The sequence below is a fragment of the Oncorhynchus nerka genome, linkage group LG2 (assembly GCF_034236695.1).
Source record: "Oncorhynchus nerka isolate Pitt River linkage group LG2, Oner_Uvic_2.0, whole genome shotgun sequence".
Lineage (NCBI taxonomy): Eukaryota > Metazoa > Chordata > Actinopteri > Salmoniformes > Salmonidae > Oncorhynchus > Oncorhynchus nerka.
The window spans coordinates 40,097,585-40,125,298 of NC_088397.1; the positions used below are offsets into that span (position 1 = coordinate 40,097,585).

General features: G+C 40.6%; 1 protein-coding gene across 3 annotated transcripts; it reads right to left on the minus strand.

Moving 5' to 3' along the window:
* Positions 1-15: 15 nt before the first annotated feature.
* Positions 16-26,721, minus strand: oser1 (oxidative stress responsive serine-rich 1). Of its 3 annotated transcripts, none has more exons than XM_029669583.2 (5): positions 26,618-26,721; positions 17,934-18,105; positions 12,819-12,928; positions 12,529-12,639; positions 16-1,121 (listed from the first exon to the last, which is right to left on the minus strand). In XM_029669583.2, exons 2-5 carry the CDS (start codon positions 17,943-17,945, stop codon positions 380-382), a joined length of 975 nt encoding a protein of 324 aa, XP_029525443.1. In that variant the 5' UTR covers positions 17,946-18,105; positions 26,618-26,721; the 3' UTR covers positions 16-379. The 3 variants fall into 3 exon arrangements, with proteins under 3 accessions (XP_029525443.1, XP_029525431.1, XP_029525452.1); XM_029669571.2 differs by having other exon boundaries at positions 26,337-26,694; XM_029669592.2 differs by lacking the exon at positions 26,618-26,721 and adding an exon at positions 26,233-26,317.
* Between the last annotated feature and the right edge of the window lie 993 nt (positions 26,722-27,714).

A 27,714-nucleotide genomic window follows, 5' to 3' on the forward strand; every position in this document is an offset into this window, starting at 1 on the left:
ACAAAGGCAAACATCTGTTTTCAACAAAAATGTTTTATTGAGTGAAATGGAAACCTCTTTGGCCGTGGAAAACAATCACACTTGGCATTACAAGTTTGCTTTGCATATACCAACAAATCCCACCTGCACTTTTTGCGATAGAGCTTTGGCAACTTCATTTGTCAACCAGAAATAAGGACAATCATGAAAAATTAAAAGAAAACAAATAATTCAAAAGTAATAAGAAAAATACAATGTGTCTTTCAGCTCTGGTACTGGAGTTGCAAAGAGAATGGAGAAACTGCGGTAATAAACATTTAAACCTTATATTTAAATTACTTCATGCCTAACCATTCCTTAAGCCACCCCCCAAAATGTATATATTTTTTCAATTACTTATTTAAGTATACATCATCTCTGCCATATGTGACATTTTCTTGGGAATATAAAGATAGTACTCCATGTAACCAGAAAGATCCTCTATTGTGATGTCATCAACATAGGCCCGAGCCTGTTCGGAACAGGAACGCGGGGAGGTTGATGTGGTGGACCCATCGGTCTGAGTTCTCTGTTGCAGGGAGGTCTGGGACGTATCCTCTGGGCTCGCCAGATTCCTCTCGCACTCTGAGAGGATGTTACGGAGGCCCGTGAAGGAGTAGACCTCTATGCCCTGCCAGCCCGTGCACTGGCACTCGCTCTGAGCGCAGGGGCACGAGCCCCCACCCTCGTGGAGCTTTGACAGGGACCTGAAGTCAGAGGGCACAGCTCCGGTTTTGGCTTCAGCCCCTACGCAGTGAGCTGCCTCTGGGACATCCTTGTCGTCAGACAGGGGCTGTCTGGGGCTGCGCTCCAGCTTGGCTGTGGGGCCTTCCCCAGAGGCAGCGGGGATGTGGGGCTCATAGCCAGCACCACCAAACACAGGGGAGGAGTGGCCCGAGGAGAGCAGTTCCTTCTTGGCGGGGATCTCCAGGGAGGAGCTGCAACCTTCAGCCTCTGGCAGGCTCTTGTGTTTCAGATGGCCAGGTAAGGGCGACATCTTGGAACCACAGTAGGTGAACTTTGGAGGATGGAGAATGGGAGACTTGGATCTCCGGCGTCTTTGGCTTCTCACGGCTCCTCTTGACGTCTTCCTCATACAACTACTACATAGAAAAACAAAAATGTTAAAACCAAACATAACTATGATGGTAAAATAAAAATGGACCCAAACAGTCATTCTGATTACCATGCCTTTTGAGTGACTAAAATAAAACGCATAATATTTTGGGGGAATAGAAATGCTGTAAATTAGAAAAAGCACTCTGTCTCGTGGCTAACTACCAAGAAGTTTGAAAAGATAGGCTGAGTGGGCGGGGAGCTTAGTCATGGTCTCGCCTTGAGTGACAGTTCTTTAAAATGCCCATGTCGAGAAACTTGCAGTAAAATCATCAAGCAAATGTTGTGATACACAAAGCAACTCAAACACTGAAATTGCATCAATGATGTCAATTTTTTTATACAACACTTGTTTGGCATGTCTCTTGTGATGCGGTTCATAGCAGCAATGACAACTGCATCGGAACTACCCTTTCGCCCTTTTGTTCCATGCTGGCTGAATACCGAGCTAGCCAGTAACTAGTTAACACCATACACAAATGAAAAGGGAAACATTAGTATCTAGCTGAATAGTGTACATTTTTAAATATATTTCCCGACACCCTACAGTCAAATTTTGGGACCAGTAGTATAGCTATCTTGCTATATAATCCCCACCCCTTTGCAAACACACTTTGCAGATGTTGGTTACAAGGCAGTACTTAAAGATAATGTTACCATTGGTGTATTAATAATCCCACCTCGTGAACCCAAGTGTTTTACATTGGGGGTGGAATTGTAACTTTATGATCAAACTTTATCAATGTAGAAGCAACAGCAATTTTTCACACTTTGGTCATCATAGTTTGATTTGGTGTCATCCAAATATCATAAGATTGAATGAAAAACATGATTTTGAATGTTGATGAGTCTTTAAAATGGTACAAAGTAAACATTAACTATACTTGGTTGACTTCCGCAGCAACAAAGAGCACGTAGCAAGATGCAAATCTCCTTTGAAGTTCTTGTCATGCAGCTATCAAGCTGCAGAAGAGTGGACCATACTTTCCTGCACATGCGCAGATGCTCTGTGTGGGTGATTTAAAGTGCTGCCTTTTGCATTGCTCTCACTCTGCAATATCTTTGGTTCACACTGTCACTGATGGTCATGTCTTATTAGCTGAATCTATTGTTTGGTATGAGCCATTGTTTACTTGTGTAATGACATTAGGGCTGTCCATGTATCACAATTTTGTGATTAGAATCAGATTAGTCATTTCTTACGAATATTTGTCAAAGATTTGCGCCCGTTGCTCATGGCAAAATGTTATTTTGCGAATATTCAAAATCAGCAAAAATGATTTGAATCAGAGTGAAGGAGTGGAATCAGAATATATTTGGATCTTTGTGGTTAGCCATAAATGACCTCGATAAACAATTAAGTTATAAATTGACAAGTTGACAGATTTCACTTAGCAGCGTTACATTCCTTTTGGTATTCCAGAATACAGTATGTTGAGATGTTAGCCGCTGCTGTGTGTTAAATCGGTTGTTTTTTCAGCTGAAAAAAAGAGAGTTTTAGTGTTTTCCCAAGGATTCTTTTCAGCAGTGGTGACAAAGGAAGCTTGGGGGCCCAGGGGCATGCCCAGCCAATATACTTTTTTTTTTTATAGAAAGACAGGTCACTTCTGGTGACTTTTTGAAAGGACATTCTACATGGCAACAAAAAACAAATGCATGAAAATACATGCAATAAAATGCAAATTAATTACTTAAAAATCATACATGTGATTTTCTGGATTTTTGTTTTTAGATTCAGTCTTTCACAGTTGAAGTGTACCTATGATATAAAATTACAGACCTCTACATGCTTTGTAAGTAGGAAACACTGCCGATTTTCTCCCCACTGTATATCCACAGTAAAACGAGTCCTATATCGACATAACCCGAAAGGCCGCTCAGCAAGGTAGAAGCCACTGCTCCAAAACCGCCATAAAAAAGCCAGACTACGGTTGGCAACTGCACATGGGGACAAAGATCGTACTTTTTTGGAGAAATGTCCGCTGGTCTGATGAAACAAAAATAGAACTGTTTGGCCATAATGACCATTGTTATGTTTGGAGGGAAAGGGGGGAGGTTTGCAAGCCGAAGAACACCATCCCAACCGTGAAGCACGGGGTGGCAGCATCATGTTGCTTCAGGAGGGACTGGTGAGCTTCACAAAATAGATGGCATCATGAGAGAGGAAATTTATGTGGATATATTGAAGCTACATCTCAAGACATCAGTCAGGAAGTTAAAGCTTGGTGGCAAATGGGTCTTCCAAATGGACAATGACCCCCAAGCATACTTCCAAAGTTGTGACAAAATGGCCTAATGACAACAAAGTCAAGGTATTGGAGTCGCCATCACAAAGCCCCGACCTCAATCCTATAGAACATTTGTGGGCAGAACTGAAAAAGCGTGTGCGAGCAAGGAGGCCGACAAACCTGACTCAGTTACACCAGCTCTGTCAGGAGGAATAGACCAAAATTCACCCAACTTATTGTAGGAAGCTTATGGAAGGCTACCTGAAACATTTGACCCAAGTTAAACAATTTAAAGGCAATGCTACCAAATACTAATTGAGCGTATGTAAACTTCGGACCCACTGGGAATGTGATGAAAGAAATAAAAATCTCCTATTATTCTGACATTTCACATTCTTAAAATAAGGCGGTGATCCTAAATGACCTAAAACAGGGAATTTTTACTTGGATTAAAGGTCAGGAATTGTGAATAACTAAGTTGAAATGTATTTGGCTAAGGTGTATGTAAACTTCCGACTTCAACTGTATACGGAACTAGTAAAAAGTTTGGACACACCTCATACCAGGGTTTCCCTTTATTTATTTTTTACTATTTTCTACATTGTAGAATAATAGTGAAGACATCAAAACTATGAAATAACACATATGGAATCATGTAGTAACCAAAAAAGTGTTAAACAAATCAAAATATATTTGAGATTCTTCAACGTAGCCATCCTTTGCCTTGACAGCTTTGCACACCCTTGGCATTCTCTCAGGTAGTCACCTGAAATGCATTTCAGAAAGACTGCATTTCAGAAAGACATTTCAGGAAGACTCCGTTACCTCTGCTGCAGAGGATTAGATCATTTGAGTTAACTGCACCTCAGATTGCAGCCCAAATAAATTAATCAGAGTTCAAGTAACAGGCACATTTCAACATCAACTGTTCAGAGGGGACTGCGTGAATCAGGCCTTCATGGTCAAATTGCTGCAAAGAAACCACTACTAAAGGACACCAATTAATAAGGAGACTTACTTGGGCCAACAATCACGAGCAATGGACATTATACCGGTGGAAATCTGTCCTTTGTTCTGATGAGTCCAAATTTGAGATTTTTGGTTCCAACCACCGTGTCTTTGTGAGACGCAGAGTAGGTGAATGGATCATCTCCGCATGTGTGGTTCACACCGTGAAGCATGGAGGAAGAGGTGCAATGGTGCTTTGCTGGTGACACTGTCAGTGATTTATTTACAATTCAAGGTACACTTATTAACCAGCATGGCTACCACCTCATTCTGCAGCGATACGCCATTCCATCTCGTTTGCACTTAGTGGGACGATCATTTGTTTTTCAACAGGAAAATGACCCAAAACACACCTCCAGGTTGTGTAAAGGCTAATTGACCAAGGAGAGGGATGGTGTGCTGCATCAGATAACCTGGCCTCCACAATCACCCACGATCAACCCAATTGAGATGGTTTGGGATGAGTTGGACCACAGAGTGAAGGAAAAGCAGCCAACAAGTGCTCAGCATATGTGGGACCTCCTTCAAGACAGTTGGAAAAACATTCCTCATGAAGCTGTTTGAGAGAATGCCAAGAGTGTACAAAGCTGTCATCAAGGCAAATGGTGGCTACTTTGAAGAATCTCAAATCTAATCTGTTTAACACTTTTTTGGTTACTAAATGATTCCATGTGTTATTTAATAGTTTGTTTTCACTATTCTACAATGTAGAAAATTGTTTAAAAAAAAGAAGAAACCCTTGAATGAGGTGTTCTAAAAAACTTTCAACACACACACACACACACCAGGGTTTCCGTTAGATGGTAAAATACTACTTTTGGCCGATAAAAAAATAATTGCTGGTCAAATTGTCCACGGCAGAAAGAAAAAAAATCCATAGCAAAATAATGCTTTTTATTAATTGATGGAAATACCAGTCGATGTGCTCCAACTTCAAAGGCAAATATACTTCATAGGCTAATAAATCCTCAAGCCGCTTGGAAATTAGTGTCGAGTGCGTGTTTCAGTTTTCACGCAAGGTCCTCTTAAGGGACTTCAGCAAAGTGTACCCCAACTGGGCAAAATTGGCAAAGATTGTGTTAACTTCCAGTGTGCCCACCGAGAGGGGATTTTTCCTCCAAAACAGAGTAAAGATGGCCTCAAATCGCACCATCTTGAGGAAAAAGGAACAAGGCTGATGCGCAACGCAAGCTGCTCTGAAGAGTTGAACAGTTTTGACTTCCCAACAGCAGCGGCTCACTTTGAGCAGGCCCAGATCCACCGCAAACGCAAGTAAATTAGAGGCCATTTATTGTGTTCGTCAGGCCTGGTCCTAGAACTTCTGCTGCCGCTCTAGGCAAGACCAAGATATGCCGCCCGTCTCATGTATAGTATAAAGATTTGGAATTGATTGCTACACTAGAGTAGAGAGACTAATGATATGTATCATGTGCAATTGGTGACTTTCAGTTCAGCAGAACCTGGAAACGAAACATCGTTGCCAACTATTCACGTCAGTGACAATGTTGCAATCACAAGGCAGTCAACTGCCTATAGTAGGAAACAGAGTTATCAATTGAGCCCCACAGTGGAGGAGTCATAACACCCATAAAAACCTAGCGGTCAAACCCCAAAATGGTTCCAATTGTTTTTCCACCATGGATTTTAAAAACAGTGTTTCGTGTAGGTATCCTATAAAACTGTGCCAATTTTCTGTTGTGGTATTTTCTTTCTGTATAAACATATGACGCGTGGTCGGCCGCTGGACACAAACAGTTATCTAACCTTGGATGCTTGCAGCGGTCTCTAGTTTTCTTTGTTTTATTAACGAAACGTGTTCCTGGTTACAAGGGCAAATGTCTGCATAGGATTACAAATCCGCCAGCTGATAAACGCATTTTCTCATTCCACTAAGGATCTCCGTCTACCAGCAGGAAAACACATTTCTTCATTTGATCCTCGTAGGTATGGCAACTAAATCAACAAATGCTAGCATCCATACATAAAATGATAGATTTGAGGCGACGAGTGAGGAACTGGCATGTAACCATTAGTTGAATTTTTATTTTATTTAACCAGGCAAGTCAGTTAAGAACAAATTCTTATTTACAATGACAGCTTACCGGGGATCAGTGGGTTAAACTGTGTTGTTCAGGGGCAGAACAGATTTTTACCTTGTCAGTTAATCCATTCAATCCATCAACTTTTCGGTTACTGGCCGAACGCTCTAACCACTAGGCTACCTGCCGCCCCAAATATTTAAGAGCTTAAACTGTACATTTGGTCAAATGTAGAAATGAGGCCATCTTTACATCACTAAATATGCACGTAGAGTCGTGAAACTTCATATTGTACTCTTGAATATGTTAAAGTATAAGACCTACTTTTTATTTGCCCCCCCCCCACGAGAAGAGGGGGAAATATATCACGGGTATGCGTGTCCAAGCATAGATGACGTGCCACCTTGATTCAAAATGAAAGATATGGAACTGTAAATTAAAATGTTCAATATATTTTATTTAACTAATATTTGTTGTTTTATTTACTGTAATTTCCGGACTAAAAGCCGCTACTTTTTTCCCACGCTTTGAACCTCGCGGCTTATACAATGACACGGCTAAATTATGGATTTTTCCCGCTTTCACATGATTCATGCCGCCAAAAAACTGAGCACCGTCACAATGTGACGTAAATCGAGCGCGCTCAAACTTCCCATCATTCTGATTACGGTAGTCATTTTGTCACCCTCATCATGGCAAAGACACGGAGAAATTCATTGTTGTGAAAGTCAACAAGAAAGGATGGATGACGGAAGGCCTTAATGCATGAATGGCATACAGAGTGTTACGGCAAGCGACCGGGAGGATTCTTTCACAAGAACAAGGCATTGCTCGTGTTGGATAGCATGAGGGCCCACATAACAGATTCTGTGAAAGAAGCCATCAAGAGGACAAACTCAATTCCAGCTGTGATTCCTGGGGGCACAACAAAGTATTTGCAGCCACTTGACATCAGTGTAAATCGTGCATTTAAGGTGGCGCTCCGTGTTCAGTGGGATGACAAGTGGGGAGAAATCCTTCACTAAAACGGGCCGCATGCGAAGAGCAACTTATGGTCAAGTCTGCCAGTGGGTCCTGACAGCGTGGAGCATTGTCAAAAAATCCACTATCATCAACGGGTTTCGAAAGGCTGGACTGCTGCGTGTTGAAGGGGCAGCATGAGCTCAGCGGGGAATTTGCCTCCGGATGAAAGTGACGAGAGCGACAATGGAAACGATCCAACATCGGCTGAAGCAATTCTGAGGCTATTCAACTCAGACACCGAAGGCGATGACTTCAGTGGTTTCAGTGCACAGGAGGAGGAAGATAGTGACCAATGACTTTATTGGTAGGCTACTGTTCACTGCTATTTTTATTACAAGCCGTGTTTCGTTTAAAAGCTTATTCATTTTTGTTACAAGCCGTGTTTCGTTAAAGCCTATTTATTTTTGTTACAAGCCGTGTTTAGTTTAAAAGCCTATTTTTGTTACACGCCGTGTTTCGTTTAAAGGCTGTGTGAAGTTCATTTGTTTCAATGTACCGGTAGGCACCTGTGGCTTATAGACATGTTGCGGCTTATTTATGTACAAAATACATATATATTTTTAAATTATTTTACCAGATACTCTTCTCCTTCAGACAGTGGTCTTTATTTAATCCATTATCATTTCTGCCAACTATATGAACAAGGTCAAATCTACTCCAATTAATGCTGTCAGAATGCACTGCTGTATTAAAGCAGTTCAGATCTAACTTGACATGTTCTGTTTGCAGATTCAAAGCCCAATTAAGTCATTGCAGAATATATCCATAATCATGAATGAATAAACATATATTTGACAAAAATAGTTTAGTGTCACCCATGAATCACAGACACCCAAACTCCAACAATCACATTGTTTTAAATTTAAAAAATAGTTAATGCATACATATTCGTATATGTTATGTTAAGTAAACATTCAATTATTTACTCATCAATGCCACACACCTGGGACATCAAAGAGCACCATATGAACTTTTATTACTATCTGAGAGCGAACAGATTCTTCTATGTTTCCCATTTTTAGGAATTAGGCCAGCACAAATAATACATGTAAAACAGCATATTGTGATTTTGGTGGGTGGGTTACAAATGGAAAAACTGGATGCGTAAGGTAGGTTTTATATAAATTACTAGCCAACTCCAGCAACAACAAAAATAAAAGTATGAAAATGTATGCACTCACTACTGTAAGTCGCTCTGGGTAAGATCGTCTGCTAAATTACTCAAATGTAAAAATATAAAAATGTAAAATGAGAAACGCACTTAAGACTCAAAACAAGTTAGCAGCAATATCAACACCCTTCTTGTCAATGTTGCTTGTCAGTAGCAAAAACAGTACACCACAACACTTTTAAATGTGTTACTGAGTCTAGATGTTATCAAATCAGGAGAAGAACAAGTGAAGGAAGCAGCATAGGGGAAATGTGTGAAGGTAGGGTAGAGAGTTCCAAAGTGTCTGAAGTTGAAAGAGTGTGGAATAAAGGGTAGCTAGAGAGCTTGTTGGCCATGGAATAAAAATAAAATGGGATGCTGGTGTGCTTCTGCACCCCTAGTAGGTAGTGGTCACAAATATCCGGACCATGTCCAATCATACTCGTGGTCTCTGCATATGTCCCTCGACATCATTACGTCTCAGTTTCAGCATTCAAATCATAGTCATCTTGTGTCTGTGGATCACAACATTAAAGACGATGAGCGATCACAGCATTTCCAACAAGTTCAACTTCAATTTGAGAGTGGAGCATGTGTTATAGCAATAACCCCACCCAAGTGTACCCATAGTACAGAATGGACAGCTCCAGATCTGAATGGCAAGAGCGTGTATAGGCTTTTGTTCCAGCCCAGCCAATACCTGACTACAAATCATAGCCTATCGCCATGATTCGGTATGTTGCTTATTTAAGTCAGTTGTTAGAGCAGGGCTGGGACAAAACCCTTCACACGCTGCTGTTCCTCAGGACTTCGTGCAATGACTGAAACAGAAAAAAACAGGAGAATGGTGTTCGAGGTTGAAACAGCTTACCTAGTTGAGAAGACTCAGGCACACCAATTGGTTCTGGAATAGACAAGGTGCAAATAAGGTTAGCAATTTGGAATCATTAACATTACAGTAATTCTACCTCAAAAAACAAATGTGTGAATATCAATCAACTTGAAACCCACCATAGCAGATAGCACCAAATAAGGTTACATAACCTTGCCTACTACCTATACTAATGATCTGCTGTCCAGAGGGTAACAGCACACAATGTTTTCCCGCAGTACAGTAAGCACACTGACTCGAGAGAATGCTAAATCAGTCCATCTATGAAGCCTCTCAGAATGCCAGACTAAAATAATACAGCTAGCTAGGGTAGCTACAATTAAAGTAGTACTTTGAAGTAGGCTACCCACAGACGCAAACAAACATGATCAAGAACTCCTAGCGCTAGAGCTTCACCATCTAAGCTAGCTTGTTAGTTAATTAGCGAGCTAAACTGCTGACTAGTGAGCTATTGTTGATTTATAGAAGCCAAAAGAAAGCTAAACTTGTTTTTCTGAATTTCTCATGCATTTAATGGCTAGACAAATAGATGGCTAATGTAGCCATCTAGCCAGGGTAATGTTGCTAACTAGCTAACCATGAGATAGCTAGATAGACATTTTCTATGTAAAACTTGCCCAAGACATTTGGCAATTCTGCGAACTGAAACAATTTTAGCCAATGTATTAACTAATAAATGTAGCTAATATTAGATGGTTAATCCAGAGATGCTTACCTTTGCCTCGATTCGGCAGTCTCGTCTAGATCATCATGGCCCTGGTGAGTGACTTGAAGCTTGAGACAGGAATGTGTAGTTCTCTATGACAGCCACATTGAATACAGGCGAATATATTGATAAAAAAAAGTAACCTTGTCCAGGAGACTTACATGGTAATCAAAACGCCATACCAGGGTAAGTCTCCACGAAACACATCCCTTATTCGAAGTGTTTCTAAAATCCACAATGGATAAATTGAAATGGTGGAAAAACATTTGGAACCATTTCCGTGTTTGACCGATAGGTTTTATGGGTATTGTGATTCATACCGTGGTAGACTACACAACCCCACGATAGTTCAAATTACAGTAAATATACAATTTATTAACATCATCCAGTAGAACTGTAAAAAGAGTGACAGAATTTGAGCTTTGCAAACTAGTGACTTCATAAATGCATGGCATGGGCCTTGTTTCACAAGAGGATTGTAAAATAAGCTTTTTCTCAATGAAGCAGCCTTAACGAATTTAATTTATGTACATATTGAATTTGATTGCACAACATCAGTTTAATAACGTATTAATTTTGTGGCTGCCTAGAGTGTCCTCGTTCAACTGCTTGTGTTGCTGAATCGCAGATGGAATGGAGGGTGGTGGGACAGCCAGCCCGGTCATGGCTAAATGGGATCCCAGCTTTTGTCAAATTAACGTCAAAAGTAAAAAATAAACTAAATTGCATTTTAGCTAACCTTAACCTAATTCTCCTAACCTGCTGCTATAAAGTGATTTATAGCAGGGATGAACAGATAACGGGCAATGTTTTGCTTTTCTATAAAACCTGTCATGTTGGTATAAGAACATCATTCTACTTTATTACAACTTTACAGGCAAAATTCTATTCTGTTAAGATGAATTACATCTAAATGTGATTTTGAGCACCGTGGGTGGATGCCCTAATGCGTTACGCACCCAATGCATATGGATGTCTGGAATTTTTTGCAAATGTCCAGTAAATTAAAATCTTACTGGTCAAGTTGTCCGGTGCCAAATTTTCCTAACAGAAAACCTGACATACAGTGTACAAAACATAAGGAACACCTGCTCTTTCCATGACAGACTGACCAGGTGAAAGCCATGATCCCCTATTGAGGTCACTTGTTAAATCAACTTCAATCACTGTAGATAAAGGGGACGCGACAGGTTAAAGATGTATTTTTGAGCCTTGAGATAATTGAGACATGAATCTGCGGCGGTTACAGTCAGGACCAAAGTTATTAGCACACCTTGATAAAGAATAATAATACCAATTCTGAGCTTTTATATGCCAAACAATTTAAATTATATGATTATTTTATACCAATGAATTGCGCAGATGGCAATTTTAACAATCAATATGTTTTCTCCTCTCAAAAAGATAGGGGTCAAAATTATTTGCACCCGTTTTCAATACCTTTCAATACATCACCTTGCAAGGATAACAGCACTGAGCCTTTTTCTAAAATGTTTTATTGGAGAACACATTAGGAGGGATCTTAGACCATTCCATCATACAGAATCTTTCCAGATCTTATGGCCTGTCCTTTTCAATTCAAACCACAGGTTTTCAATAGGGTTCAAGTCCAGAGACTGAGATGGCCATTGCAAAATGTTGATAGTCAATTAACCATTTCCTTGTGGATTTTGATGTGTGCTTGGGGTTATTGTCTTGCTGGAAGATTCACTTGCAACCAGGTTTTTGGATAAAATGTCCTCATACTGGGTAAAGTTTATAATGCCATTGACCTTAAGGGCTCCAGGACCAGTGGAAGCAAAATTGCCCAATAATATCAAAGATCCACCACCATACTATACAGTAGGTATGGGGTTATTTTATGCTTACGAATCCTTATTATTTCAACGCTAAACCCACCATGTGCGTGGCCAAAGAGTTCTATTTTCATGTCATCTGACCATAGCAATGGTTCCAATCCAAGTGCCAATGCCGTTTAGAAAACTCCAAGCGTTTACATTTTTTGGATGACATGAAAATAGAGCTCTTTTTCTCCAAATATTTTTCTCTGAGCATTTATATTAGTATAAAATAATATAATTTCATTTTTTTTGCATGCAATATAGCTCAGTATTTGTGTAATTTGTTTTATACAGCCTTTTTTGTACTCATTTTAAACACAATGTGTTACATTGTATTACAAAATGTGTACATTTTACAAATATAGAATTTATAAAACTGAATCTGGCCCTAGGGGTTCTAACAAGTTATTATACTTAAATAATAAAAAAGGAACAGACAATAGAGAAGCATAGCAAGAAGATACTTATAAAACAGTGGACAATGATAGTAAGAGGGCCTTTCCTTACCCATGCCAGTTCTCCTTGGGGCAGCTAAGTTTGGGCTTGGCACCCTCTAGAAAGGCTCGGCTAACCACTCTTGGAGTAATGGTCTCACAGACGTGCAGCGTAGCAGGCAAGCTAAAGAAACCAACAAAAACTCAGACCACAATATACTGAACAGCAGAAGAACTTAACTGAGACTTCAAATTTTCAAGAAATATTACATTAATCCTGGAAACTGACCCTAGATCAACCAGTAAGGAAGGACCTAAAACGTGAAAGAATTAAATGTAATAGCCATTAACAGTACTACGAACCTTTCAGCATCTACCCGGAGCTTTTTAAAGGCAGTTTGTAGGGTCTCGTCCTCACAGTCTTTTCCTCCTGCCTCCATAGTGGGAGGAGGTTGTAGTGACCAGCCACCCAGCTATAAAACAAGAACACTTCATTAGCGAGGTATTACTGGTGACTCAAGATGTGAGTGACTGACTTGCTAGTGTAAGGTTGGTTATAGACATGCTGGCTAAAGTTGTCATGTTCTCACACTATAGCATCTAACAACTGGCTTAAATACTTTCTTGTGAACTGCTCGGTGATGATGTAAGGGATGCAGATTTAATGAAAACTATCTACCGACTACGGATATTCCTTCCGAAGTGGAATGTCGCTAAACAGGTACAGACTTAAAGGGATAGTGCGAGATGTTGGAAATTAAGCATTTTTTCTACTTACCCAGAGTCAGATGAACTCATGGATACCATTTTTGTCTTAGCATCCATTCACTCGCTAAACTACCTTCACCTGACTGAATCTCGCACTATCCATTTAAATCAAACACATTTGTAATGCCGTTTGGAGATGGCTGCCATTTTACGATCCCCTAACCAATTATACTATTGTGTGTTTTTTTTGCGTTATTTGTAACTTATTTTGTACATAATGTTTCTGCCACTGTGTCTTATGACTGAAAAGATCTTCTAGATATCATGACAGCGATTACTCATCCCGTACTGGAGGAATAGTTTTTCTTTAACGAGTCAGACGGGAAGGATTTATTTCAGACGCCCGACAAGGCCCTCATCCACCTCATTCGCTGGACAAATAGACAGAGATATTGGGGACGAAGGTCTGGGTGGCTTGTAAGGATCCGACGACAAGTGGGTAATCTGCCTTTACCATCAGTCTTATTAGCCAATGTACAATCATTGGATAATAAAATAGATGAGCTACAAGCACGTATATCTTACCAAAGGGACATTAAAAACTAATATCTTATGTTTCACCGAGTCGTAGCTGAATAACGACATGCATAACATACAGGTTTTAAGCTTTTTCGGCAGGGTAGAACAGCGGCCTCTGGTAAGACATGGGGTAAACAACAGCTGGTGCACGAAATCTAAGGAAGTCTCGAGGTTTTGCTCACCCGAGGTAGAGCATTTCATCTATATTCTTCGTAGCTGTCTATTTACCATCACAGACCGATGCTGGCACTAAGAACGCACTCAATGAGCTATATACGGCCATAAGCAAACAGGAAAACGCTCATCCAGGGGCGGCGCTCCTAGTGGCCGGTGACTTTAATGCAGGGAAACAAATCTGTTTAACATAATTTCTAACCGCATGTTAAATGTACAACTAGAGGAAAGAAAGAAAAGAAAAACTCTAGACCCCCTTTACTCCACACACAGAATCACATACAAAGCTCTCCCTAAATTTGACAAATCTGACCATAATTACAAGCAAAAATTTAAGCAGGAAGCACCAGTGACTCGGTCAATAATAAAGTGGTCAGATAAAGCAGATGCTAAGCTACAGGACTGTTTTGCTAGCAGACTGGAATATGTTCTGGGATTCTTCTGATGGCATTGAGGAGTACACCACATCAGTCACTGGCTTCATCAATAAGTGCCTCGATTACATCATCCCCACAGTGACCATACGTACATACCCCAACCAGAAGCCATGGATTACAGGCAACATCCGCACTGAGCTAAAAAAGCTGCCACTTTCAAGGAGCGGGAATCTAACCCGGAAGCTTATAAGAAATGCCGCTAGACACTCATACGAAACATCAAACAGGCAAAGAGTCAATACAAGATTAAGATTGAATCGTACTACACCGGGTCCGACACTCATCGGATGTGGCACGGCTTGCAAAACTATTAGACTACAAAAAAGGGAAGCACAGCCGCGAGCTGCCCCGTGACACAAGCCTTCCAGACAAACTAAATTACTTCTATGCTCGCGTCGAGGCAAGTAACACAGAAACATGCATGAGAGCACCAGCTGTTTCGGATATCTGTGTCATCACACTCTCCGCAGCCGATGTGTGTAAGACCTTTAAATAGGTCAACATTCACAAGGCTGCGGGGCCAGATGGATTACCAGGACATGTACTGCGCTGACCAACTGGCAAGTGTCTCACTGACATTTTCAACCTGTCCCTGACTGTGTAACACCAACATGTTTCAAGCAGACCACCATAGTCCCTGTGCCCAAGAATACTAAGTTTACCTGCCTAAATGACTACCGACCCACAGCCCTCATGTCTGTAGCCATAAAGTTCTTTGAAAGACTGGTCATGGCTCACAACACCATTATCCCAGAAACCCTAGACCCACTCCAATACGCATACTGCCCCAACAGATAATGCAACCTCTATTGCACTCCACACTGCCCTTTCCCACCTGAACAAAAGGAACACCTATGTGAGAATGGTATTCATTGATTACAGCTCAGCGTTCAACACCATAGTGCCCTCAAAGCTCATCACTAAACTAAGGACCCTAGGACTAAACACCTCCCTCTGCAACTGGATCCTGGACTTCATGACGGGCCAACCCCATGTGGTAAGGGTAGGTAACAACACATCCACCACGCTGATCCTCAACATGGGGGCCCTCGGGTGCGTGCTCAGTCCCCTCCTGTACTCCCTGTTCACTCATGACCGCATGGCCAGGCACGACACCAAAACAATCATCAAGTTAGCCAATGACAACAGCGTACGGCCTGTTCACCGACAACAACCTCTCCCACAACATGATCAAGACATAGGAGATGATTGTAGACTACAGGAAAAGGAGGACCGAACATGCCCCCATTCTCATTGACGGGGCTGTAGAGGAGCAGGTTGAGAGCTTCAAGTTCCTTGGCGTCCACATTACCAACAAACTATCATGGTCCAAACACACTAAGACAGTCATGAAGAAGGCAAGACAAAGCCTATTCCCCCTCAGGAGACTGAAAATATTTGGCATGGGTCCTCAGATCCTCAAAAGATTCTACAGCTGCACCATTGAGAGCATCCGGAGGGTTGCATCACTGCCTGGTATGGCACTACGGGGGCACTACGGGGAGAGGGTAATGCGTACGGCCCACTGGGGCCAAGTTTCCTGCCATCCAGGACCTCTATACCAGGCAGTGTCAGAGGAAGGCCCTAAAAATGGTCAAAGACTCCAGCCACCCTAGTCATAGACTGTTCTCTCTGCTACCGCACGGCAAAATTACATTATAAAATAATTACATTATACAATGTCACAATAACGTGTGCATTGCCTGACAAAATAGAAAGCATGCTCCCGACACAAACACACTAATGAAGAATATACGTGTGGTAGCTAGTCAGTCACGCCATTTGAGATGTTTAAAGAGTTATTGATGAGTTATTGTATCATGTCCTAAAACGAGAAAGTGACCAAAAACTGGGTTCCCTTTCTAATGGAACGCATTGTATGTAAAAACCAAGTTGAGGCAAACATTCAACATTGTCTTGGTAGTAATAAATGGACATGGTTTTACCGCAACAGAATAGTTACACCCTTAAATTGAACCATTTTGGTAAAAACGGTCCCACCCATTACAGGTTAAAATGTAATTGGTTGATTCCACTGTCACTCCAAAGTTCTGCCCTAATACAGTTGAACAGCAGATGCCTTCTATCTAGCTTTTGATGGCCTAGCCAATGGCTGATTTAGCTAGCTAGATTTATCCCCCCCCAGAGACCACTAAAGAAAAATCACAAAATGCAACAACCAGTTGTTTGAGAGTTGCGCGTGTGTGATAAATAAATCGACATAAGGAACAGCTTAAGGAATCCATCTGTTTTTTATAAATGATATAGCCTAGATTAAAAATACCATTATTACAACATTTTGTTCACTGGCCCAAGCGTGTCACTGATGGGGATGATCGAAGGGTTTCCAAAACCTCTCCTGTATGTTGAGTCCTGACACACAGACCGTTGTTGCCTCTTCATAAAGTTGGTTTATTATGGTCAATTGCACATCATAATGGCAAAAATATTGCAAATTGTGAGCCAAAAACTAATGTGACCATGTAATTTATTTTCACTGGCCAATTCAAAATGTGTGTCATACTGCCAAGTCAAATAGCTTCAAATGTGACTGTTTTGTCGCAGTATCGAACCCTGTATACGTTCTGCATGTAGGTGCTGCGGAGAAAAACCCGTCCCTGATATTCACACCTCTTCTCAATACAACAGATTGAATTTAACTCCACACTTTCTACTGTATAATAGAAAAGGCTACTGCAGAAAATAGCTGATTTGCTCATATCCAAAAGGTCTACTTGTGATTAGGCAGGACAGACATAGTAAGGAATATAAACACATAATCTGCATTTTCATTTTGGCAATAAGGGAAAAACACACTAGCCCTACATGAAACCATCTTTAGCCTACTCTTCAGACACCTTTACACACAGCATACATACTCCCCCACCCACACCACTCTTAGGCACCAAACATAATTTAATTAACACCAAAAAAATAGATTGACTTTTGATTCAGATTTAGCTTAAAATTACATTGGCATATATATCCTACCTTTGAAGTATCTCTTTAAGTAGGCTATCTATCCCGTTTCCCTGTGCCATTCAAATGTGTGCATAGCCAAGTTAACAAGTTGTTAGCTAGCTAGCCAGGTAACATGACTAAACAAGGTTGTTTGATATCAAACCAAAAACTCTGCCCATGAGTAGTTAATTCTTAGTAATAACTACTGTGAATTGGACAGTGCAGATATAGATTTAAAACATTTTAAAACAGATGGAGATGCACAGAAACAACAGACAGAAGCAGCTGAGTAGGCTAATGGCTGGAGATGCGGCTGGCTACTCAGCTGTCACATGTGATATTGGATGGAGGACTCATTCTGATATTACGATCTGAACTCTGATATTCTATTTGTAGGACACGTAGGAATGCATTCAGTGCTCACTCAACTATTCATTGACAAGTGGTAATGTTATAGTAATGTTAGCTGGCCATCTTAGTTGCTGACGTGGCTAGCTAACGCCAGCTAGCTAAAGTTTACTTTGAGTGTAATAATTTGCTCTATTGAAACATACATGCAACTATAATTTACTTCTTATCAACTATAACCACAGCATTATTTTGACCATAGGTTGCTTACCTCGAGTTGCATTCCAAATATCCCAGTCAGGGACAATGTTGCGTGGAGTGTGTGATGACACAGCTGACAGAGAAGGTAATGTGATCACACAGGGAGAAGATCTGATCGCCCCGTTCTTTTATAGTTCCATGGGTGATGCACTCTGCGTCTGTTTACTTTTCACGTGGATGACCTATTTTGAAATCAAAACAGCAAATATCATCGAAAAGTGACGAGTTTGCATTCCTGTAGCTAGTAGCAATAGCCTAATCAGATTTATGAATAGCCTAATTAGCAATAGCCTAATCAGATTTTGTATGAATAATATGAACCATCTCTGGCCATAATATGGTGAATAGGCTTTACAAATAGGCTCTGCTACTGTGAGGCAACCCCTTTCAAAACAGCAGAGTGCAGACCTTAAACACAGACCAGTTTAGAAAAACTGATTTCATTAGCTAGCTATCACAATCACCACAGCTAGCGGATAGCTAGGTTCATTTCTATTTCAAATGAACCCATGAGCACCAACATGTGAAGTTCATAGGTTCATATCAAATTGGGTGTCAAATGAAAGCGAAGAGTATATTTTGGGGAAATGAAGGCATAGATACATTTTTCAACTATTTTCCATCTTAAAAATTGGTTAGTGCTATCTGGGCTCCTTGGGAAGTCCCTAACCTAACCCTTAACTTCTTATGGCTGGTGGGCAGTTGAGTAGCTTGGATGAATAAGGTGCCCAGAGTAAACTGCCTGCTACTCAGGCCCAGAAGCTAGAATATACATATATTAGTATATTTGGATAGAAAACACTCTGAAGTTTCTAAAACAGTTTGAATGATGTCTGTGAGTATAACAGAACTCATATGGCAGGCAAAAACCTGAGAAAAATATCCAACCAGGAAGTGGGAAATCTGAGGTTTGTAGGTATTCAAGTCTTTGCCTATCCAATATACAGTGTAAAAATTTGGTCCGATTGCAATTCCCAAGGCTTCCACTAGATGTCAAGTCTTTAGAACCTGTGTTCCCTTTCACTTCTAAAGACAAAGAAATTGTCCGGTTGAAACATTATTGAAGATTTATGATAAAAACATCCCAAAGATTGATTATATACATCGTTTGACATGTTTCTATGAACTGTATGTAACTTTTTTGACTTTGTCAGACCTAGTGATCGCGCCTTGTGAATTTGGATTTGTGAACTAAACGCGCAAACAGAAAGGAGGTATTTGGACATAAATTATGGACTTTATCGAACAAAACAAACATTTATGGTGGAACTGGGATTCCTGGGAGTGCATTCCGATGAATATCATCAAAGGTAGGTGAATATTTATAATGCCATTTCTGACTTCTGTTGACGCCACAACACGGCGGGTATCTGTATGGCTTGTTTTGGTCTCTGAGCGCTGTACTCAGATTATTCCATGGTGTGCTATCGCTGTAAAGCATTTTTTTTTTATCTGACGCAGCAGTTGCATTAAGGAGAAGTATATCTTTAATTCCATGCATAACACTTGTATTTTCATCAGCATTTATGATGAGTATTTCTGTAAATTGATGTGGCTCTCTGCAAAATCACCGGATGTTTTGGAAGCAAAACATTACTGAACATAACGCGCCAATGTAAACTGAGATTTTTGGATATAAATATGAACTTTATCGAACAAAACACACATGTATTGTGTAACATGAAGAAGTCCTATGAGTGTCATCTGATAAAGAGCATCAAAGGTTAGTGATTCATTTTATCTCTTTCTGCTTTTCGTGACTCCTCTCTTTCGCTGGAAAAATGGCTGATTTCTGTGACTAGGCGCTGACCTAACTATCGCATGGTATGCTTTCGTTGTAAAGCCTTTTTGAAATCGGACAGTGGTGGGATTAACAACAAATGTATCTTTAAAATGGTGTATAATACTTGCATGTTTGAGGAATTTTAATTATGAGATTTCTGTTTGAATTTGGCGCCCTCCACTTTCACTGGCGGTCAAATCGATCCCGTTAACGGGATTTCAGCTGTAAAGAAGTTATTAAGCCTAAACTTAACCCTTACCATTATAAATGCAAACTTCAATTGGGTAACGTCAGAATTGGGATGTCCCAAGGATTCCAGATAACAAGCACCCTTAAAAATTAGGTGTAAGTATTGGCTTTGATTTCTGGTCAAACTGATCGAAAAGGGGTCTTACAAAACCTCTACCAGAAAAAGTCTTAAAAGGTATTAGAAATACATTTAAAGACCCCTGCCAACTAATATCAACAAAAAAATTGTTTTGTAGAAATGATTTGCCTTGTTTAAAAAACATTGTCTTGTAATTCTGTTACCAAAATGTTTTACCTCATGAGGAAGGACAATGAAAGTTAACAGAAGTAACAAGGTAAACCTACCAATTAGTTTGTACTAATATAATTTTTTGTTAAGTGATTAAAAGTCATAATTTTGTTACCAAATCGGTAATAAAATGACCTATACATTTTTTCCCCCCTTTTTAAAATACGCTAATACTGCAATTGATTTGGCTACAATGGAAAATCATAGTAGTCACAAACCACAGTTGGGTCACCTTTTACTGTTCTTCCTTCCACTGGCATACTGTTAGACACTGCATCTCAGTGCTAGAGGAGTCACTACAGACCCTGGTTTGATTCCAGGCTATATCACAACCGGCCGTAATTGGGAGTCCCATAAGGTGGCGCACAATTGGCCCAGACGTCTTCCGGGTTAAGCCGTCTTTGTAAATAAGAATTTGTTCTTAACTGACTTGCCTAGTTAAATAAAGGTTACATTTTTATTTATTTTTTTTAAAACATGTTCAGCTCATAACGGTTTTCTTTCTCTTTTAGTCATATGGTGGTCAAAGCGAGTGTGAACAGTCTGAAAATGCTCTTTCAGCTAGTGGGCACTATTTTTATGTTTGGAAAAATAACTTTCCCAATGTAAACGGCCTATTTCTCAGGCCCATATGCTAGAATATGTATATAATTGACAAGATTAGGATAGAAAACAACAAAGTTTCCAAAACTGTCAAAATATTGTGTGTGAGTCTAACAGAACTGAATATTGCAGGCGAAACCTGAGGAAAATCAAACCAGGAAGTGGCTTCTATTTTGAAAGCTCCATGTTCCATAGCCTGCCTTCGCTCCATTTAAAGGAATATCAACAAGATTCCTTTTCCTATCGCTTCCTCAAGGTGTCAGTCTAGACAGTTTCAGGCTTTTATTTTGAAAAATTTGCGAGAAAGATAACATCGCGCCAGGTGTTCGCATGAGTTTTGCTTGCGCAACAGAGCTTGGACAGCCATCGTCTCTCCCTCTCCTACTGAAAAAGACAGTGCTGCTTGATATATTATCGATTACATATTTTAAAAACAACCTGAGGATTGATTATAAAAAACCTTTGACAGGTTTGTGGACATTACGGATACTATTTGGAATTTTCGTCTGCGTTGTCGTGACGGCTCGAGCCTGTGGATTTCTGAACATAACGCGCCAAACAAACGGAGGTATTTTGGATATAAAATAATCTTTATGGAACAAAAGGAACATTTATTGTGTAACTGGGAGTCTTGTGAGTGAAAACATCCGAAGATCAAAGGTAAGCGATTCATTTGATTGCTTTTCTGATTTGTGACCAAGCTACTTTGATGCTAGGTGTTCATAATGTTTTGTCTAGTAATCGATAAACTTACACAAACACTGTGATTGCTTTCGCTGTAAAGCATATTTTCTAAATCTGACACGACAGGTGGATTAACAAATGCTAAACTGTGTTTTGCTATATTGCACTTGTGATTTCATGAATATAAATACTTTTAGTAATATTATTTGAATGTGACGCTCTGCAATTCAGCGGTTGTTGATGACAATTATCCCGCTAACGGGATAGGTAGCATCAAGAAGTTAATGATACCTCTACCGGCTCTTACTGACACCTACCCATGACCCCCTCTCTTTCCACTTACTGTAACCAGCATCCACACCCCCTGAACATGGACGTTGAAGTGGTTGAAGTTTGGTCAGTCCGCCCTGGCCTTGACTTCAACATCCACAAACGTCTATTTTTGGGCCGGTCCAAAACAGCCTTGATTTGGCCCAAACATAGACGTTAGGGATGCACGATATATCGGTAAGCATATCGGAATCGGCCAATATTAGTTAAAAATGCCAACATCGGCCCAATGTCTGGTTTAAAGCCGATATGCGAACCGATGTCAAAGCTGACGTGCATACCTATATAATGTAGGTAGATGACGTAATGATGCAACGGAAAATACAGCGCTACACAGAACAAAAGCAGAAAAATACTAAGCGCGCACTTCCAACAACTAAACAAGTTCAAGTCGAGCCGTCATTTGAAAGAGTAAGAAACTTTCAGAGACAACTCAAAGGTGAAATCCATTAACTCCAAGATAATGTAATTCATTGCCCTTGACAATCAACCGTTCTCTGTCGTGGATGATGTTGGCATTCGCCGACTGGTTGAGCACCTCGAGCCCGGTACACACCACCAAATAGGTGCTATTTTTCAGATGTTGCCTTATCGGAGTTACACAGTATTGTTGAAACGCACATCCCTGAGCTACTTGTTATGGGCATCACTGCTATTAGCTTCACGACTGACATTTGGACCAGCGATGTCAGCCCCATGAGCATGCTGACTGACAGCACAGTGTGTCAATGAGGATTTGGGGACACTCTTAGCTCCATTCGAGCTGAAACTAACAACTGACTCAAGAAATAAGCTAATCCAACTATGTCTGCAGGAGACGCAGTACCCTCTGTAATAGCATTGAAACACCTGCTCAACAAAACTGCTGACACATACCGTGGGGTTAAAACTTGCTAAAGTACTCTACGATTCGGTGACATACAGTCTCTTTATTGTGTCGCCACCATGCTCGATGTGGACAGAGCGCACCGAGGAAGAGGCCACGGACAGACAGAGCTGAAAGTTCACTGCATGACATGTGTAACAAAGTCCTGGTTGAGACTGAAAAAATTAACCACGAAACAGCACAGCAAGTGAAAAAAAAAGCTTTCATTATGTTTTACTGGTAATGCGAATTGGCGAATAAGTAAATGGCAACAAAATTACTTTTTAGGTCAGTGTGTGTGTTTCAACTATTTAACTGTACTAGAATGCATAAAAATTAAATATCGGCATTGTTTTTTTTTTGCAAAGAAAATATTGGATATCAGTATCAGCCAAAAATGTCATATTGGTGCATCCCTAATAAACATCCATGATTGGTGACCAGACCAAATCTGAACCAATCATAGACATCTGTGTTTCACAAGCTTGGACAGCACATTACAGTGAAACAAAGTAGATCACTGTACAGTATAGTCAAGAAAACTAGAATATAGTTCAGTAGAGTTCAATACAGTACACTGGAGCACGCTAGAGTATAACTGTATTGTACTGCACTCTACTGTGCTGAACCAAAGATTTTTATAACTAAACAGAGAGACCACAGCCCGTCATTTAAAATGGGAACAAATGAGTCATAGTGTGCAGAACAAGCAGGGGGGGGGGGGGCTGAGCCAAGCACGAGCTAGCGAGATCCTATTGGTGAGTTTTAGCATGCATTTGCATATTTATGTTAGGGACGGTCTACTCTGGAGTGCATGTGTGCAATAAGTCAATTCGCCTTTGCACTCCTTAACAACGCAATTTTAAAAAATGTTGTCAAAGGGTAAAGTCTACAAACTGTTGTCCACTCTTGTTCATAACAGATTTTAGTTTTGGGAAGAGAACTGTTTTGAGATCAAATGTTTCATTGTTCTGTGTTGTCTCCCTCGCCTCCCGCCTGCTGTTCACCAGACTAGATGATTTTTTTTATTTTACTTTTATTTAACTAGGCAAGTCAGTTAAGAACCAATTCTTATTTTCAATGACGGTCTAGCAACAGTGGGTTAACTGCCTTGTTCAGGGGCAGAACGACAGATTTGTACCTTGTCTGCTCGGGGATTCGAACTTGCAACCTTCGGTTACTAGTTCAACGCTAACCACTAGGCTACGCTGCTGATTAAGCTAGCACACAGTGTCCTTCTCTCCCGCCTGCCCTCGCCATCATTAACATAACTGTGGGGAAACAGTGCCAGATAAGCAGGGACGAAGGACACCGTCTACCGTTGTACGGCTAGCTAGCTATCGGTGTCGCCCCGCCCCCTCTTCTGGGGGGGTTTATTGGCAGCTGGCATCCAACATTATTGTGCATTAGCGCCCCCGCCTGTCCTAGCTAAAACATTTACCAATAGAAGTATAAAGAGGGGTTCCTGCAGACATAGGAATGCCCACATGCAGGAACACCCCAAATTGCAGGCCGCAATTACACCAGTTTCCAATAACTAAATTCACCCCTTGCACCCCTAAACAGTATTTTTTTTTGGCAGAGGGTAAAATCTACAAAACTTAGTCCACTCTTAGTTTTGAAACAGCAAACTGTATTGAGATCAAATGTTCCATTGATAAGAAGAATGTCAGCCAAAAGCCATATCACTCCATCTCCCACTGCCGGCCACTGGGCTTCTTCTCATCACCATATCTGAAAACGTCAACCGGATGCTTTACGGGTATACATCCGTGAAATATCTGGCTCATTGTTCTGTGGCTGTACAGTCCAAACTTGTGAAACAGAAATGTCTATTATTGGTTCAGATTTGGTCCGGTCCAACCAAATTTGGTCTTGTTTTGGTTAGAATTAGAATAATAGTCAGTGTGTAGAATAATACCCATATATGCAAATAATGATATTGCATATTTCTTCCATGGTGAACCTATTCAGGATAAGTCATCATGAAGATAATGACATTCATATCTGTAATTATGCATTTCTGTGTAGTACAGATCAGGGGCCGGATTCACAAAACATTGCTTACAAAAAAAGTAAGAAGTTTATGGGAAAAAATAAAAAGTTCATTAGATAGTTTGTAAATGTAATTCCTCAAAGTTCTTAGGAACCTCGTAAATATCTTATCTGGCATTGACATTAGTGACGTGCTTGAAACCAATAAATAAGCCTGTGTGACAGGATTTGGTTATTTCTCACACATTATAGCCAGCAGACTAGCTATATCAAAACCAAAAATAATAACCAAGGAAAGAGCAATAAAAACTTCAGCAAACAAGAGCTTGAAGTGACAGTGGAGGAAATAGCAGCCAGGAAAAGGTTGCTGTTGGGGAGACTTGATAACTGCGGGGGGGGGGGGGGGGGGGGGTCACTGCAGAGACCAAAAAGGATGGGCGAGATTGGCCAAGTCTGACTTTACATTCGGGGGTATGGCAAGGGACAGTGACGCCGTAAAAAAGAAGTGGTGCGGAGAGACCATTCATGTGGACCAGCTGGAGGAGAAGGTGTCGTCCATGATAGGAGAAATGATGGTAGAGGGACTGCGCGACCGGTAAATTAGGTAGCTACGTTAGCTAACTAACGCGTAACGACATTATAGCCAACATAGCTAGCGACGGTTAACGACAGTTCAATTTTTTTTACAAATTGATGAGATAACGCTAGCTATTTAACACTTCTAGAATATTGTAATATATTGTTAATTACTAGCTAGCTAGATAATGCACGTTTAATTTGTTTTCTTGCTGTAATGAAATATCAGGTAGCCAACTGTGGTGCAAGAAAACGTTGATGTTTACAAAAGTATCCATTCAAGTCAAGACAAGGGTTTAGCTGCCCTAAAATTAAAATACATTTCCAAGAAGAAATCCTAAAACATTATTTTCAAGAATCCCATTTCTTAATTCGGGGGAATTAAGAAATGGGATTCTTGAAAATAATGTTTTCTTCTTAGGAGAATAGGTAATAACACTTCCAATAACTTTGTTGAGGAATAGCAACTTTGTTTACATTTATTTAAATCTATAGTTAAGGAAAAAATGGCAGTTAAGAAATTAATTTAACAAAATGTTGTGGATTATGTAATTCCGTTACCGTAATCTGATACCAGGTGTAAATACACTTCACTCCCTGTAGCCTAGTTCAACAACAACAGTATATTTGTTCAAACTCAAGGTGTCATATCATAGCGGACACCCCATTCTTTCTGTAGACATCTTTAAATCTTAATTCGGTGCAGATATTTAAGAGTTTTTGGTAAACGTCGGATAAAAAAAAAACTAAGTGAGATTTTAGCATAAAATGTTAGCTAGCCACCAAACTTTGCATCCAGTTCTTCCAGTAACTTCGTTTTTCTTAAATGTGGTAAATTGTTCAACGTACTGCTAGTGCATAGAGTTGTACGGTTTATTAAGCTTTTAAATCAATGGTATTTGTTTTGTACATTTTAAAGTGAAAATCTAGCCTACCGTGTGTGGATGAAGTTGCGCATCAGTTCCATAATAATCAACGTGGATACTAGCTCGCCAAGCAATATCGAAGTTTGACATCGTGTGAGAATTGGGGTACTCACAACTCAGGATCTCCTGTCCACAGTCCAGATTGAGGATGGCCTGGACATGCAGGGTCTACCAGGCGCTGCGACAAACGGGCCTCAAATGCAGCAAGCTATTAAGCAACAGTGAGGTGGCTAGCTAAAGTAGCTAACTCTGTTAGCAATGTCTCATCGATTGATGAGACGCGACAGACGCGAGCTATTGCATTTTTCGATTAGGTTTAGCGTTCCACAAGCATCACACTACAATCAATTAAGTTTCATTCTAATCTATTATTATTTTCAAAAGCAGTATTTACTTGGCTAGTTCCAGACTTTTCTTTCTCCAACATCTTGTTTACACACGAACCACTTCGCAGTGACTCTGCAACAACGCACTCTGCCCTGACGTAGAACACAGACGCTTCTTCTTCGGTGTGGTTTATCGGCGGTTGGCATCCAACGTTAAGGTGCATTACCGCCACCTACTGTACTGGAGTGTAGGCCAGAGATAGGGATAAACTAAATCCTACCTGCCAGCCCCATTGCTCTTAAAAAATATTAAATATTTGTGACTATATCTAATGACGTTCTACTCAATATACTCTTTAAATTAATTTCCTGTATCCCCTTCATCAAACTAGATCTCATCCTCTCTCTTTCCCTCCAATAATGCTCACATTGTATCAATACATGCTCCACGGTCTCTGTTTCCTAGCAATACTCACATTTTCTTCAATGAGGCACACCCAGTCCTTCCCTGTCAGACAGCGCATCACATTTAGTACCTTCTTACACTGTCCCATCACTCTCTCAATGTGTTTTACATTTACATTTACATTTATATGACTGAGTGAAAACTAAGTAAAACTACAAAGGAACAAACAAACAGGATAATACCTGGAGGAGCAGAGAGAGACAAGAATGATTAGTGAAGCAGTTTAAATACCCCGAGCCCAGGTGACTCCAAGCACTAACGACCCTCCTCTGCCTGCAGGAGGAACCGCCCCTGCACTGCAGAGGAGGGGCCGTGACAATAGTCAGGAAGGTACAGGAAGCAATTGATGAGGTAGAGCGGTGGGTATTAATGTGAGGTTTCAGGTTCTCTGTAGAGAAAACTCAGAAAGTGTTCTTTACCAGGAGGAAGATGGGAGATGAGGTATGCTTGAGGTTATATGGAGATGGTTGGGGCCTTCAAGTACCTTGGGGATACTTTGATGCTAGAATGACCTGGGCAGAACGCCGTCTGGTGTTCAACCTTCCCAAGTTCTCTCACGTCACCCCGCTCCTCCGCTCTCTCCACTGGCTTCCAGTTGAAGCTCGCATCCGCTACAAGACCATGGTGCTTGCCTACGGAGCTGTGAGGGGAACGGCACCTCAGTACCTCCAGGCTCTGATCAGGCCCTACACCCAAACA